This window comes from Trachurus japonicus, chromosome 19 (assembly GCF_045865225.1).
Source record: "Trachurus japonicus isolate A0001 chromosome 19, Traja_1.0".
In the NCBI taxonomy this organism is placed as follows: domain Eukaryota; kingdom Metazoa; phylum Chordata; class Actinopteri; order Carangiformes; family Carangidae; genus Trachurus; species Trachurus japonicus.
Window position 1 is genome coordinate 22137387 of NC_140925.1, and position 15468 is coordinate 22152854.

Below are 15468 nucleotides of genomic sequence, written 5' to 3' on the forward strand. Positions count from 1 at the left end.
AGACACAGGCAGAGCAGTGAAGGAGCTTCCGCTACAAACAAGCTTAAAATATAGACTTATTTCATTTTTTTCGGAACAATTTCTCATGTCGGGGCTTCAATACAAGAGGGACATTACAGACGAGCACTATGGAGGTATTTGGATGTTCTTTGGTGTGTCTTTTTGGACAAAGAAAAGCGAGCCGCGTTTGCTACCGTCATATGGACATGCAGTGCTGCGCTGAGCCCCGCTGCAACTCAGAGAAGACACGGAGGACTCTGAAACTTCTCCCAGCCCTTAGTCGACATGAGGGTGAGTAGATAATGAAATTTGAATTTTGGGTGAACTATCCCTTTAACACCTCAAGCGGGTCCAGTGGCCTTTGTATTGCACTTAAATATAATAAGATGGATCTTAAAGCTCTTATGGTTCTTTATAAGGCTATCTCTTTTGGGCCTCTTATAAAGTCTGCACAGCGTTGAAGACTCATATCTTAATGGAGCTTTGTCTTTGGGAAAATGACTACTGACTACTGGTATAATAAACTGTTATGTCAATGGTGAAGTCAGTTTGATATATTTTATTTCAATATGACAGATTCTCTTGTGCAAAAAGAGCAAATGTACAGAATAACATCTTGATTGAGAAAATTATGGAAGGATGTAGCTTCACTGTTAAGCATCTCCTTGCTTGTCAAGTCTTTTCTATTCTTGTAGATCCCTCTTCAAGACAAACTAACAGTTTGATAATAAATATATATATAGTATATAAAAAAACAATGTAAAAATGCAATAAAGCTAATAAAATAACTGATGAATTGAGTGCCTTTATACAGCTGGAAATGACCAAAATTACATAATTTACATCAACCTCTAATAACACAGCCTCTGTTATTTTTTAGTTACATGTGCTGCACGACCTTCTTCAGCTAAATCTGCTCTGTCCTCGGTCAGATATCCACCACACAGCCCGGAGCGTTGGCTCTTATGGCATCAGATATGACCTTTGCTCCAGATTCACCGATGCCATTTCCCTGCAAACTAGACAAACACAAAAACAGACAATGTTTTTTTTTTTATATGAGCAGAATAGCAGCATGTTTGTGTCCTTAAAACCCTGCTTTCAGAGACATCGTGATTTCGTTCAGTGACGCACACAGATGGAGAAGATGCACAAAGGAAAACTCACTTGATGTATGTCAATTGATGGTTTCCCTTCAAGGCCGTTGCAATGAATATGGCTCCGTCCATACCCAGAGAGTTCTCCTGCAGACTAATGATACACACAGACAACAATATTTTAGCTCTTCGGTCAGATGTCCAGTGATGTAAGAGTAAAAAACTCATTTTCAAAAGCAAAAAACATTTGATACGGCTGAATGTTTGTCCACGTCAATAGCTGCAGTCAGAGGACAAAGAATAGATTACGAGACACAGAGCTACTGCCTTGTAATCAGTGAGATGTGATGTATGTGAAAAGCTGAAACTTATTTAAAACAAATGCATTTAAACTGAGGGAACTCATTCTCATATAACAGAAGCGGTGGAATAAAATCATCTATGAAATCAGCATGGATTGTATGATACAAATTCAATGTTAAAATTCAATTTCAATTTCAATTTGCTTTAAAAACAAAAAGTGCATGTTTGGCTCCTAATAATTGATGACAAGCTCTTACTTCAGTGACTTGAGGCTTCTGTTGCTTTTCAGTGCGTTAGCCAGAGCCTTTGCTCCCTCCATTCCCACCGTGTTCCCGCGTAGACTGAAACACATAATGGAAAAATGTGAAAGCTTCAAAAATAATTATAGCCTATTATGAAAAATTAAGTTGACATTCTACACTGAGCTCTGACAGCTGGAAATGTTCTATTGTTGCAGTGTTAGAAAACCTGAAACGTCGCACAAAGTTTTCTATCCGTATTGTTAGCTTGTTCTTAATGTCATTGTATTGTACTGTTTTCCTCCATGTTGTTCTGTTGGAAGTTGAGTTTTGTTTCTATTTTGCCTATTTCAAGTGAAATCACATGGCGACCCAAAATAAATATTTATTTTAAGTTAAATTGATCATTTTATTTCATGATACTGCTATAATAACTTGGTAGAATATCAGGTCATTAAATCATGTCAAATTCAGTATGGCCAGTTCTGGGATTAACACCATGCAATAAATAAATTTCACATGTTTTGTTTTTTTTGAGGTTATACATCATACTGTAGTTCACCAATGCAATGTAATCATCCAGATAGATACTGGATGGGTCTGCTTTGATGTCCAAGTGAAAGAAAGACCTGTCAATCACAAGCTCCAATCTGTACCACCTACTTGTGTCAAGAAATGCCTGCAGATGTGCAATCACTTGAGCCATTTTTAGACAACTGTACGCATCCAAACAGAAGCCAATCATCTTTAAAGCAGCCAATTACAGCATAAACGTGTTTCCAGATAGACTGAATAGAAAAAAAACTTCTACTCCACATGTAACAATGCCTCTCCTACTCTTTTAAGCCTGTATTATCTGGGATGTTCAGCTGGGACTGTCGGTGCAGAAAAGAGCAACGTTCTTAAAGCGTCTGAATGTCAAATAACAAAAGAACAGTGTGAACTGCAAGAAGTCTTGGACTCACTCTAAAGTCTGCAGGGTTTGGTTGCTCAATAGGGCATCTGCCATGGCAATGGCGCCTTTTCTACCTGCTGAGACCCCCTGGAGACTAGAGAAACAGCATGAAAAAACACAATGAACACGTGAGAAAATAAGTAAAGGACTGATAAATATTGATCTCTGCACAGTTACGATGCTGACCACAGTGTGTGAAGAGACGTGTTGGTTTTCAGAGATTCTGCCAGAAAAACAACGCCTTCATTTCCAATAGCGTTCTCCTGCAGACTGGAAACACACACAGACACGATGACAGCTGTCAGTCACGAGGGAAACAGAGAGTGAATGGTGGATGATGGGATAATGAGTGTAACATAGGCCTTACTCCAGGAGCTGAATGGTGCTGTTGGAGAGAAGAGCGTGGGCCAGAGCTTTAGTGGCAGAGGACTTGATGAAATTCCACTGGAGACTAGAAAAAGAGAGACAAGCACCTACAGTAAGGTTTACACTTAAGGAAAATATTAATCTCCCTGCAGATGTGTGTATTCAAGTGGTTTTAACGGTGCTTATACTTTACTTTCCACCATTTTCTTCTGCTTATACTTGGGATTTTAGATGGAAATTGTCCTCTTTTTATTCCACTGCATTTACGTGATAACCACACTGTTGCCCAAAAAGTTGGAATAATATATATATTTTTTTACCTCTTCTCATGAAATAATTGTGACAATGTGATTTATTCTTGATAATGTGTAGGCTAGCCTATATCTTCTCAAACCTTAAATGATCAATCTCTCCCAAACATATCACTGTGAAAATTGAACCTTTATAATAGGAATAACAAGAGGAATGTAATGTAATGTAAGAAAATTATTCCAACTTTATGGACAACTGTGTAGTTAGCTGGCAGTCAGGATTTTACATGCAAAACAAAAAACGCACATCACCATACTCTGTCACAGCAACATAAAATAGTGTTACCTCAACCTGCTACAAATTAAAATGTTGTTTTTGCAATAGTCTTCATCATAATAGTCAATGACATGACACTGTGAGGAGCCATTCAGCTACATGATGAGCAGTTTTACTTTTGACACTTTAAGATCATTTTGTTGATAATTAATTGAATGCAGTGTATTTATTTCTGTTGCTTCTGCTTTTACTAGGAAATTCTACTTTCTACCACGTCACAACAGTTAAATACATCTCATTAGGGTTGTGTACAGTTTCTGACTAATCTTGAGCAAGTGATGATGAAATCCTTGCTTATAGTTTTGTCTTTTCTAATTAACAAGTAGATGTTTTTGCTCAATCTCTCCTGTTTTTCACTCAATCTCTCTATGAAATGGTTAAAATCCCATGGTACACGATGATTTCAAGTTATTTGGGTTATTTGGGTTATAAGTTATTTAATATCAAGATGATCCTGATGACCTGCCCTTTTTTGTCCCATTATTGTGGTTGACAGGAACTGTTACAGTACAGGTGATATCAGATCAGGTGTCTATGTGCATGTTTACACTTCCATGAGAAGCTCCACTTACTGCAAAGAAGTGAGGCCTTGATTTTCCTTGATTGCACCGGCTATAGCTTGAACCCCTTCATCATGCAAGAGGTTGGCTGTGAGGCTGGAACACACACACACAAACACAAATCTGTGTAAAACATGTGGTTTTCAAGTTTGACTAATGGTCAAGGTGATTGTACAGTAGAAATGATCATAATGTATCTGCTACAATGAGAATGTCACCAGATTCCCTCATTTTCCCATCATACCATAGCCCTGAGTGACATTTGTGTGTGACATTTACTGAACAGTCGGATATTACCAAGCCTCTGTGGAAATATTCATGAGATGACTCACTCGAGGTCCTGCAGAGAGTTGTTCTCATAGAGGGCATAGGCCATGTTCTTTGCTCCCTCCACGCCGATCGAGTTCTCCCTTAAACTAACCACACAGTAGAAACACATGGAAAGGGAGAGAAAGGGTTTAAAATCACAGTTTTCCCAATAATCTCAGTGTCATATGATATGCGACTGGTATTTATGTACATACAGTAATCATCAACAAGTCCTGATGTACTGTTATTGTTTGACATTATCATGAACTAAATATGAAGCTACAACTGTCCCCAACTGGGGACAAGAGACACCAACCTGACTCGCTGCCTCTAATTCTCCAACCAGCAATTTATGCCACTTATAATCACACATACAACTCTAAAATCAGACAGGCTTGGAATGAGATGCTGAAAGACGTCTTGCACTGCAGAACAAAGGTCAGGACTTCTGTCTGTCTACTGTATATAAACTGTTACTGGACAGATAGAGGCGTTCGATTTTTCACCACGAAATGTGATTACATATTTCAGTAAGACTTTATTTGTCGCCTATCTCTATAACTCATTATAACCATACTTATAATGAGTTATAATGCAGTTATAGCACTGTATAACTATAGTTATAAACACTCATAAATGATCATAATGCTTTATAACAATAGTCATAACACACTATAAAGCATTTTATCATGACTTATAAGGTCAGGTATTATAATTGTTAGTAACTCACTGACAATGCCCACATCGATAATGCATTATAAATATAGTTATAATGTGTTATAATTGGCTTATAAACGTGTATAACTATCATTATAAACACTCATAAATGATCATAAGGCTTTATAACAATAAACATAACACATAGAGCATTTTATAATGGCTTATATGGTCAAGTATTACAATAGAGTTATAATGCTCTAATAATAATAATAATAATGATAATAATGATAGTTATACATGTTTATAAGACAATTATAACACATTATAACAATATTTATAATGCATTATTGATGTGGGCATTGTCAGTGAGTTACTAACAATTACAACGTGTTATAAAACCTGACCTTATAAGTCATGATAAAATGCTTTATAGTGTGTTATGATTATTGTAATAAAGTATTATGATCATTTAAGAGTGTTTATAACTATAGTTTTACAGTGCTATATCTACATTATAACTCATTATAAGTATGGTTATAATGCGTTATAGAGATAGGCGTCAAATAAAGTGTTACCCATATTTCACTCTCTCAGGAAAGCGATGGAGCAGAAAAATGAAAAGCATCTTACTTGAGAGAGACGAGGCCACGGTTCATCCTGAGTGCTTTGGTCAAAGCTGTCATCCCCCTGTTGCTGATTGAGTTGCTCTGAAGTCTGCAAAAAGAGAAATTGAACATAGAGGTAAAATAATTATAATAGAAGATGTTCACAGTACAAAATGATTAAAACTCATGTTGTGAAAATGACAAAATGTATTTGTCTTTTGAATAGAAGGTGATGCGTAATGTGGAGGTACTGACTGAAGCGAGAGCAAAGTGTGGTTGAGTGTCAAAGCCTCTGCAAGAGCAACTGTTCCTTTGTCTCCGAGCTGGTTGCTACAAAGACTGCAGACAAAAGCAAAAATTGACCCGTTAAGAGGAAGAGGAAGTTCAGTCATTCACCTTGAGGTATAATGTAAAACTAAAATACAGGTTATGTGGTCAACGAGCAAAACAATGATCTATTTATGAGGATGTTAACCTTCAGATTCAGATTCAGCTTTATTTGTCCTTCACAGGAAACTTGTTTTCACCTCCCCGTGCAAAAACACACAACCTCAAGATACATAAATACATAGTACATTACATCACCCACCCATACACATTAAACAGAAGCACACATTTAGCGACGCAATCTATTTAGTTCTGTTATAGCAGAGGCCACTGCTATAACAGAACTAAATAGATTGTGTCACTTCTGCTGAACTTGACCCTCTTCCAGGTAACCCCTGTCCCTCTGAAAGCCTAAACATACTATAGATCTACAAATAAATGTCACACATAAAAAATATGAACAGTTATAGCTTTTAATCTGCTGGGTTGAATGTGAAATATTATTCTACAGCTCAAAATAAAGTGTGGTTTAATATAATCAAGATTACATTAGCTTTGTGAGAGTCCGGTTTGTCTTCAGTGCCTCTGCAATCCTTTTAGCTCCTCCTGCTCCAATTGTATTCTTCCGTACACTGAATCAATACATGCATGAATGAGAAAGATATTGATTAACCTACTTGTAATATTTATAGGACATGCAGGGAACACAAGTGACACACAGACAAGACTCACTTGAGAGAAACCAACTTGCGGTTACACTGCAGAACTTCTGCCAGGGCCTGAGCTCCTTCCTCGTCAATGGCGTTGTTCTGGAAGCTGATGGGATGGGATTAAGAAAATGAAGTAATGTGATCATCATTTGAGGAATCACTGTGTGCATAAAACAAAATCTATAATAATTACACTCACTTGATTGATACCAGGACTTGGTTCATTTTCAGAGCTTCTGCCAGGAACTTTGCACCTTTGGAGCCAATGTTGTTGTTGCGGAGACTAAATCATGAATAGGTGGTTAGAAGATACAAAGCAAATGTGCGGTATTAATTCAAATACTATGTGTATGCTTGTGAAATATGAAGATTAAAATCAATTCAGGGATTTGGAGTTGAGAACTACTATTTAACAAAGCTGTGATACATTTTTATTTATTATTTCTCCATAATAACTGTAAGTGAGTGAGATGATTGCCTCTCTTGTAATTCCATGTATTTAATTATATAAAAATTACACACATTCAAGTTATGAAAATAGATTTAATGCTCCCTTTCAGTCTCTGATGGATGTTCAATTGAATTAAGATCTGAGACTGTGAAGACCATAGTTTATGATTTGCAATTTTTTTTAACAGTCTGTCATCCAGACTATATACAGTATATATCATCCAGACTATACATATATATATGTATATATATACACAGCGGGGAAAATAAGTATTGAACACGTCAACATTTTTCTCAGAAAATATATTTCTAATAGAGCTATTGACATGAAATTTTCACCAGATGTCGGCATCAACCCAAGTAATGCACACATACAAAGAAATCCGAACATTAATGTCCATAAATTAAGTTATGTGTAATAAAGTGAAATGACACGGGGAATAAGTATTGAACACATGAAAAAAAGGAGGGGCAAAAAGGTATGGAAAGCCAAGAAAGCAGCTGGAGTTTGTCAGTATTTAGAATGTAATCCTGTCTCCTATCAGTGCAAAGTAATATCTGCTGGTTTAGTCCTGATTGATGCCTTTTAAAAAGGTTTCTCACCACCAAGGTGTCAGACAATAAGTATTGCATTATGGGCAATGGCAAAGAGCTGTCTAAGAGCTGTCTAAAGACCTACGCAACCAAAGATTTCAGACAGAAGAGTCAAAACAATAATCAGAAGGGTTCCCTAACTGTCCAGGACCACTGGTGGAGAGCTTCAGACAGACCTGGGATCAGCAGGTACAGTTGTTTCATAGAAAACAAGAAGTAATGCACTCAACCGCCATGGCCTCCATGTCTTGCATGGTGTGTGTGCATGGAGGCCATGGCAGTTGAGTGCATTACTTATTGCCCATAATGCAATACTTATTGTCTGACATCTTGGTGGTGAGAAACCTTTTTAAAAGGCATCAATCAGGACTAAACCAGCAGATATTACTTTGCACTGATAGGAGACAGGATTACATTCTAAATACTGACAAACTCCAGCTGCTTTCTTGGCTTTCCATACCTTTTTGCCCCTCCTTTTCTTCATGTGTTCAATACTTATTCCCCGTGTCATTTCACTTTATTACACATAACTTAATTTGTGGACATTAATGTTCGGATTTCTTTGTATGTGTGCATTACTTGGGTTGATGCCGACATCTGGTGAAAATTTCATGTCAATAGCTCTATTAGAAATATATTTTCTGAGAAAAATGTTGGCGTGTTCAATACTTATTTTCCCCGCTGTGTATATATATATATATATATATATATATATATATATATATATATATATATATATACACATACATACATAGAGGCCAGTTCACTTGTAATGTGTCATATTTCAAAGGAAGAAGAAGGTCTCACTTGAGAGAGATCAGCGTCCGGTTCACCAACAGGGCCCTACTGAGAGCTTTGGCACCTTTGTTGCTGATGGTGTTTTCTGCCAAACTGTGAAGTTCAACAAAAGTGGTTACAATCACATGGTGTACAATACTGATCATGATTGCATCCATCATTATTGATGCCCCAATCCCACCAAATCAGAATTAGATTTCTACCATGTATGTGAGCAGCTAGGTGACTTTTGATACAGATAGACTTAAATGTTCTTCATATGAAGTTTTACCTCAAAAAGGAGAAGAAATGTAAACATGATCTAACCTTATCTTCTGGATATGGCAGTCTTTGGCACTCAGGAGGCTTCCCAGCAACTCCATGACATCATCTTTGAATTGATTATTCTCCAACCTGTTCAACAGAAAAAAAAACAAAAAAACAAAACAGGAGTTTCATCCCTGAATTTGTCTCCCAAGTTTTAGCATACTGGGATATGGTGCTTTGTGGAGCTAACCTTAGATGGCTGCAGTACAGCAACTGTGGTAGCAAACATTTCACTGTGCTGTAGTTCAAAGATCCGGTGAGGTTGGTCTGTTCGCTGCACTGTGGAGACACATGCAGCAGGTAGCCCAGCACAACACAGTGAGCCCGACTTAGCTTCCCTGCCAGGCTGCCCAGTCGTAAATCTTCCTCTACGCTCCGCAACAGCTCTGTGTGTTGCAGCTCCTGAAGGCAATAAGCCAGGTTGACCGCACGCAGGGACACAACAGCACCCCCGCTGACTAGAAGCCCTTGTAAAAATCCTGCGGCCCAGCCCTTCTGATTGCCATCATCTTTCCCAAGTGCCAAAAGACCGGTGAGAGGCTTCAGTGCCACTGGACAAAGCAGGCCTGTCAAGAAGCGCACAAATACATCCAAATGACCATCCTCAGCCTGTTGTGCATGCTGAAAGGCACTTCTGAAGTGGTTCTGGAAACCAATCTTGGGCCAGGACATGGAGCTTTCTGAGAACAAGTCAAAGATGGCCCTCTTGGAGGAGATGTGGTAGAAAGTAGCTGCAAGAAACTCCTGCAGAGTCAGGTGAGTGAACCGGTAGGTTGTGTATATGGCCGACTCCTCCCGAACAAGAAGTCCAGCACCGAGGCTGCTCTGAGTTAACAGCAGATCTATCCCATAGGCCTTGAGGTCCTGCTCACTGAAGGTGTACTTGTGTTTGATGAGCCCATAAAATGCCATTCGTCCAAGATTCCCCAGCAGTTTACGATTGCTCCCATGAAGCTGCTCCGTTTTCACAGGCTCCCTTCCTCTTGGTTCGCCAACTTCTGCCTTCATGGAGCAGAATTGGGCATAGAGCTCAGTGCAAGTCCTTGGAAGATTTTCCTGTGTTTCGCTCTGCATGATGTACATCAGAGTATCAGCTACTATCCAGCAAATGCACGGTATGTAGCACATCACCATTAAGATCTTATGGGACTCCAAGTGTGCCCATATCTTGCTGGCGAAATCCTTCTCAGAGAAGTGATGGTTTAGGAAGATCTGGATGTCCTTTGGGCTAAACCCTGGGATCTCAGTCACCCTGTCTACTAGTCCTCCAGGGATGAGCGAGGCCACTCCTGGCCTGGCAGTCACCCACACCGCCATATTAGGGAGCAGATTCCCACGGATGATGTTAGTGATCAAGTCGTCAATGGACACTTCCTTCTTTGGGTCAGTGCAAGACGCTGCGTCTGAGAAATTTAAAGTGCAGCGGAATTCGTCCAAACCATCAAGTATGAGCAGTGTCCGACAGGAGCCGCTCAAGACCAGACTGGGGTCTGTTAGATGAGGAAAAGCCATTTTCACCAGTTTCTCAGCTGAAAGCTTTTCCAGTGAGTTCAGCTGGCAGAAGGTAAACGGTAGGACAAAGCTCACGTCAGTACAGATGGCCCCTTGACTCCACTGTCTGATAAAGTATCGGACCCACGTGGTCTTGCCGATACCTGCGACCCCGACTGTGAGGGAGACCCTGGGAGGTAAACTGACCCGCGTGAGGGGCTCCAGCAACTTGTCCAGCCCCAGCTGTCTGAGATGATTTCTTTTTCCTCCTCGAGTCGCTCCCACCTGCATCAGGTCATGTTCCTTCTGCTGGAGGTCGGAGAGCCCATCCACCAGAAGTAAGGTTCTTGACGAGATGTTCAGTTTGGGGCAGCTGACTGAATCTCTGTCTCTGTACTGCTCATATCGACGTAAAAGGACTTCTTTGTGCTCCTTCACCAAACAATCTGCAGAAAAAGAAAGCAGATTAGTTGATTGTCAGTCATGAGAAAAATTATAGGTTTCTTTCATTGTTTGCTGAGAAGTTGGTGCAGGAAATGAACTACATTTATTGATGCAAAGTGACAAAAAGCATGTCACATTCAAAGTGTTCATGAGGAGCAGTAAGTGACTGTTTCAGACATTCAGGACTAAATGCACCATCCCCTGCTACTACTGGATGTTCTCTCCACCACTTGAGTGTGTGGGTGCCTGAATTTTTCATCACCCTGCAAGCGAATGGTCAACACACCTGCAGAGCAGCTTACCATGGTTTATGATGAGCTGGGCCACTTGAGAGTCTGAGGACTCTATGAAAGCCTGGAGGGCTTCTGAGCCTTGAGTATCCTTGCCAGCAACAAGAGTTGTGAGCATGTTAACCTGGTCCTGCAGCCGTCCTGCTTCCTTGATCTTTGTCTCCTCAGCCGAACTCAGCAGATCCACCTTTCTCAGGTGGGTTAACATCCCCCCCAGAAAGGAGGCTGTAGAGAAGCGTCGCAGCTGCTCTTGATGCTTTTTGACCCAGCTAAGATCTTAAACAGGGCAAAGAGCAGAGAAAAAATGTAAAGGACACATGCTGCTCAATTGTATTATCTGCACTACAGGTTCAAACACTTTCCAATTAACGTATATACTAGAAAGCAACATGAGACCGAAGGTTGATTAGCCATATGCACTTCTCCTTTTTCTATTGGGCAATGAAGTTGCACCACACCTGTAGTTCTGATAAAGTCTGTTCTTCTTTTTTATTTCTCTTTTTCTTAAACTCTGATAACTGTGAAATTCATTCACATGGTTGGGTTAATCCTCATCACAGCAGAGACCTGAATTTAAAACCCTGGGAGAGAAGTGGTGGCTCATCTGTTTGTCTCTTAGCCTTATGTAGCAGTAACGACGGCCTACAATTATCAGCAGTGCTTGTGAAACACAGTGACAGAGTAATCTCAAATCTTCGCCCATATGTTTAAACTCCATGGTGTAAATGTACCCGTCTGTGTCCAGTTACACTAGATGACATCATATGCTACTTTTCAGCACAATTAAGAAAACTGTGTATCTCAACCTGCCTCAATTACAATCAAGCTCAATTCAAACATACATTTAGATTCATTTACACACCGGGAAGAAAACATTTTGCTAAAGGTTGACATCATTATTCCCTACCCCGGGATAATCATTGAAACAATATACTGTTTCAAAATGTACAGGTAAGCTCTCCAAAAGTACTTCTCCTGGTCACAAATTGAGAAAGAGAGTCATTTCCAGCAATTATAAGTGTGCCACACAGCATTAGGGTTTTCCCCAGGTAATTGGCAAGTGTGGTGAGCAATATGTCACACTTCCACTTAAAGCTCTGTGCGTTAGCTCTGTGTTAGCGTTAGCTCCGTGTTAGCGTTAGCTCGGTGTTAGCAGGGCTTAGCAAACAGCAGTAAACACAAGCAGTAGGTGGCGGCGGCGAGGTTTTACGACAGTGACATGTGCCTCCCAGAACTGTGGGGGAGTTCCGGAGAGGGAAAAAAAGAGAAACCAACGAAGGAGCGAGCTATTTCCGGCCGACTTGCAAAGTTCTGCTTTAATCTCTCGATAAATAGTAACAAGTACTAAGCATAATGATAACATATCACTTGGATCATTTGTTGACTTTGTTTTAAATTAATGTGGTATTTCTTTTTCTTTTTGTGCTGCTGTTATGGACAGTCAGGAGTCTCTTTCTGCTCCTGCATGCTTTACTTTAAATAACATACAAAAAATTAAATAACATGTTTAAAAAAAAAAAAAAGCTTACAGGGGTGAGGACAGTTTTCTCTTGACATCAATCCCTCCATGAAACGGACACACTTAGAAAATAAAAACTCTTACCCTCCGTTTCTGCTTGTGAAGAGAGAGAGGGCGTAGACTGAAGGTCCACGTAGCAGTCGTCCTGCCAAGTGATGCGTTTGCTTCTGTCCAGAATAGAATCGTAATGTGCCTTCCTCTCCATGAGAGAGTTTGGTGTTTTCTGCGCCCAGATGTTCCTGTTTGTGTCTGAACGATACGAAACAACATTACCCACACAACAACAACAACAACAACAACAACAACAAAAGGCATTACAAGCCTCAGTGCTTTCCAAGAACTTCTGCCCCAGTTTGCCACAATCGTGACTTAACTATAATGTCAATGTGTCATGCAGTACACAGACTCTGGCTATCTGTAGAAATGCACTTGACAATCAAAATTAAATTTCAGGGTATAGAACCATTTGTTTTCCAACTTTCTCTGATGTTGTGAGGCAAGTTTGACAGACATACAGCTTTTACCATTTGCACTGACCAACTTTTAATTTGAAGACATGACAGCTGCACTTAAAAAGAGTGACTAACAACACAAAACTGCATCATAATTATAGCTGTAAGTCAGCATAAAAATGTTTGACATCCCCTTATGAAAGTCTTTTTAGTGACACAGTTGTAGCTTTTCGAGTAGGTCACATAGAGTAGCTAGATCAAATCAGGCTTTTTAAGTTATTAAGCCATCTTCAGGATGTTACAGTGGAGGCTACAGTGAGTTGCTAACAGAACATGAAGGGATTCGAGCTTGGTTGCTAACTTTGGTAGAAGAAAAGATGCGACAGAAACAAGGGTTCATTGACACTGCTTTCCCCTGCTTGAAACCTCGCTTGGTGCTAAACTCAGAACATTTCTTCTTGACGGTGAAGTAAACAGCTGCTAGCCTAGTGCTTTAGATTCAGCAAGAGTAACTAACATTTAATGTGGGGTTACTGTATCTCTATTTGGTAGAGTAAAGTCTACTTATCCTCTCCTCCATTTCTGGTCCCCTCCAACTCTTTCAGTCCACCATGTGCCCCTTTCAATTTGTTTTCATATAGCCTAGTCATTTGATGTTTTATTAAGATGATTTGTGATAAGGAAACTTAAGTTTTGAAATTTAAGTTTAAAGCTGTTCAGACCTGCTGTTTTCAGTTCATCTGGTTGATTAGGCCTATAGGAAATACACTACAGTCAAAAGTTTGGACACAACTACTTACTCAATGGTCTTTCTTGATTTTCTTAGATTACGACATAAAAACTAGGAATTATATAGTAAACACAAAAGTATTATCTGTCACCCGACATAAACCCAATGAGACGGTTTGGGGTGAGTTGGACGGCCAACAAGTGCTCAGCACCTCTGGGATGTCCTTCAAGACTGTTGGAAAAACATTTCCAGGTGACGACCTATGGTGACAGGAACAAAAGTGTGCAGAAATCTGTCATCAAAGCAAAAGGTGGCTACTTAAAAAATCTAATATATACAGTAAAACATATTTTGCTTTGTTTAACACTATTGTGTTTACTACATAATTCCATGTGTTCTTTCATAGTTTTGATGTCTTCATTTGAATCTACAATGTAGAAAGTAATAAAAAATATTGAATGAGAAGGTGTGTCCAGACTTTTGACAGGCAACGTATAGGCTGCATTAGTGACTGTCTCTTACTGTAGTTTACACTTTCACAGTCAGAATGTTTGTTACAGATGACTGCACTCTGCTGTTTTACTGTACAAAAATAAGCACACGCCCTACTTGATTTTAACTTTAACTTGTATATATTTTGTAAATCTCATTTTATTAGAATACATAAATGCTATTACTATAGTTTATTATTAGTAGGACTCTGTAGGACTAAACTATTAATATAACTGCAGTAGAAGGAGCTGCAAAGATAAATTCAAAATAGGTTTGAAGGTTGACTGAGACAAACGGGAAATAGCAAATGCCTTCCTGTGTGGTTTGTTTCTGATCACGTAACTTCTCACTAAGGAAGCTTATTCAAAAACCCCGACCTCAACTACATTGAGACAGCTCACCAGTTTCCTCTGTAAAGTTTGCAGACGAAACATCTTAACACAAAGTTATCATATTGGGAGGCTTTTAACAGTTGTGACCAGCCATGTAAATGCAGCGCAGCAAGTAAATTCACAGTTATCATCAGCAACAAGCAAAAAATACCCAGCAGTATCTGTATGCACAACGCAAGCAAGTTAACACTCAAGAGCAAATGAAAACGCCATGCGGAACAGACTTAAAATGACACAAAACATGAGTAAATCATGAGGTGCCAGTGGTTTTGTAAAGTGAATGAGTCTGTTGAAGCACCAGGATTTACTAGAAAACATCTGTAGCTGTCAAAGTTAAAAAAAAAAAAATCCAAACTGTAGTGTGAAGACCACAGTCGGGTAACTCACCATGGGGTTGTTGAAGTTGGCTGCAGGTGTCAAAAGATGGAGGATGCGGCCGGCGAGGACGGTTTAGATGTTAACAACATAATTCTCATGAAAGAAGATGAAGGATAATTCAGGTGTGAGTTAGAGGAACAAAGAAGTCTAGTAGAAAACTAGTGAGCACATTAAACCAGTCACAGACACAGCAGCTGAAGTCATCATAACTCAGGACTGTTGCCGGGAGACACCGTTTCATGCTGCAGCTACTTCCTGTCTCTATGCACTCTGCTTTCCTGTGTTGTGGTTAGCAGGTTGAAGAGTGAAAAGACACAAGACGAAAAAAGAAACTTCTGCTTTGCACTGATGCACACACCGTGACACGAGCCAGCGTCTGAGAGCTTAGCCTACAATTCCCTCTATTCAGTACA

The 15468-nt window shown here is 39.6% G+C and overlaps 1 protein-coding gene across 1 annotated transcript; it reads right to left on the reverse strand.

The window, feature by feature from the left end:
- Window positions 1-923: 923 nt before the first annotated feature.
- Window positions 924-15327, reverse strand: nlrc3 (NLR family, CARD domain containing 3). The gene is made up of 19 exons (XM_085761861.1): window positions 15065-15327; window positions 12696-12860; window positions 11105-11368; window positions 9058-10804; window positions 8868-8954; window positions 8571-8654; window positions 6919-7002; window positions 6742-6825; window positions 6558-6641; window positions 5938-6021; window positions 5708-5791; window positions 4441-4524; window positions 4121-4204; window positions 2962-3045; window positions 2781-2864; window positions 2605-2688; window positions 1658-1741; window positions 1168-1251; window positions 924-1019 (listed from the first exon to the last, which is right to left on the reverse strand). Exons 2-19 carry the CDS (start codon window positions 12814-12816, stop codon window positions 929-931), a joined length of 3402 nt encoding a protein of 1133 aa, XP_085617987.1. The 5' UTR covers window positions 12817-12860; window positions 15065-15327; the 3' UTR covers window positions 924-928.
- Between the last annotated feature and the right edge of the window lie 141 nt (window positions 15328-15468).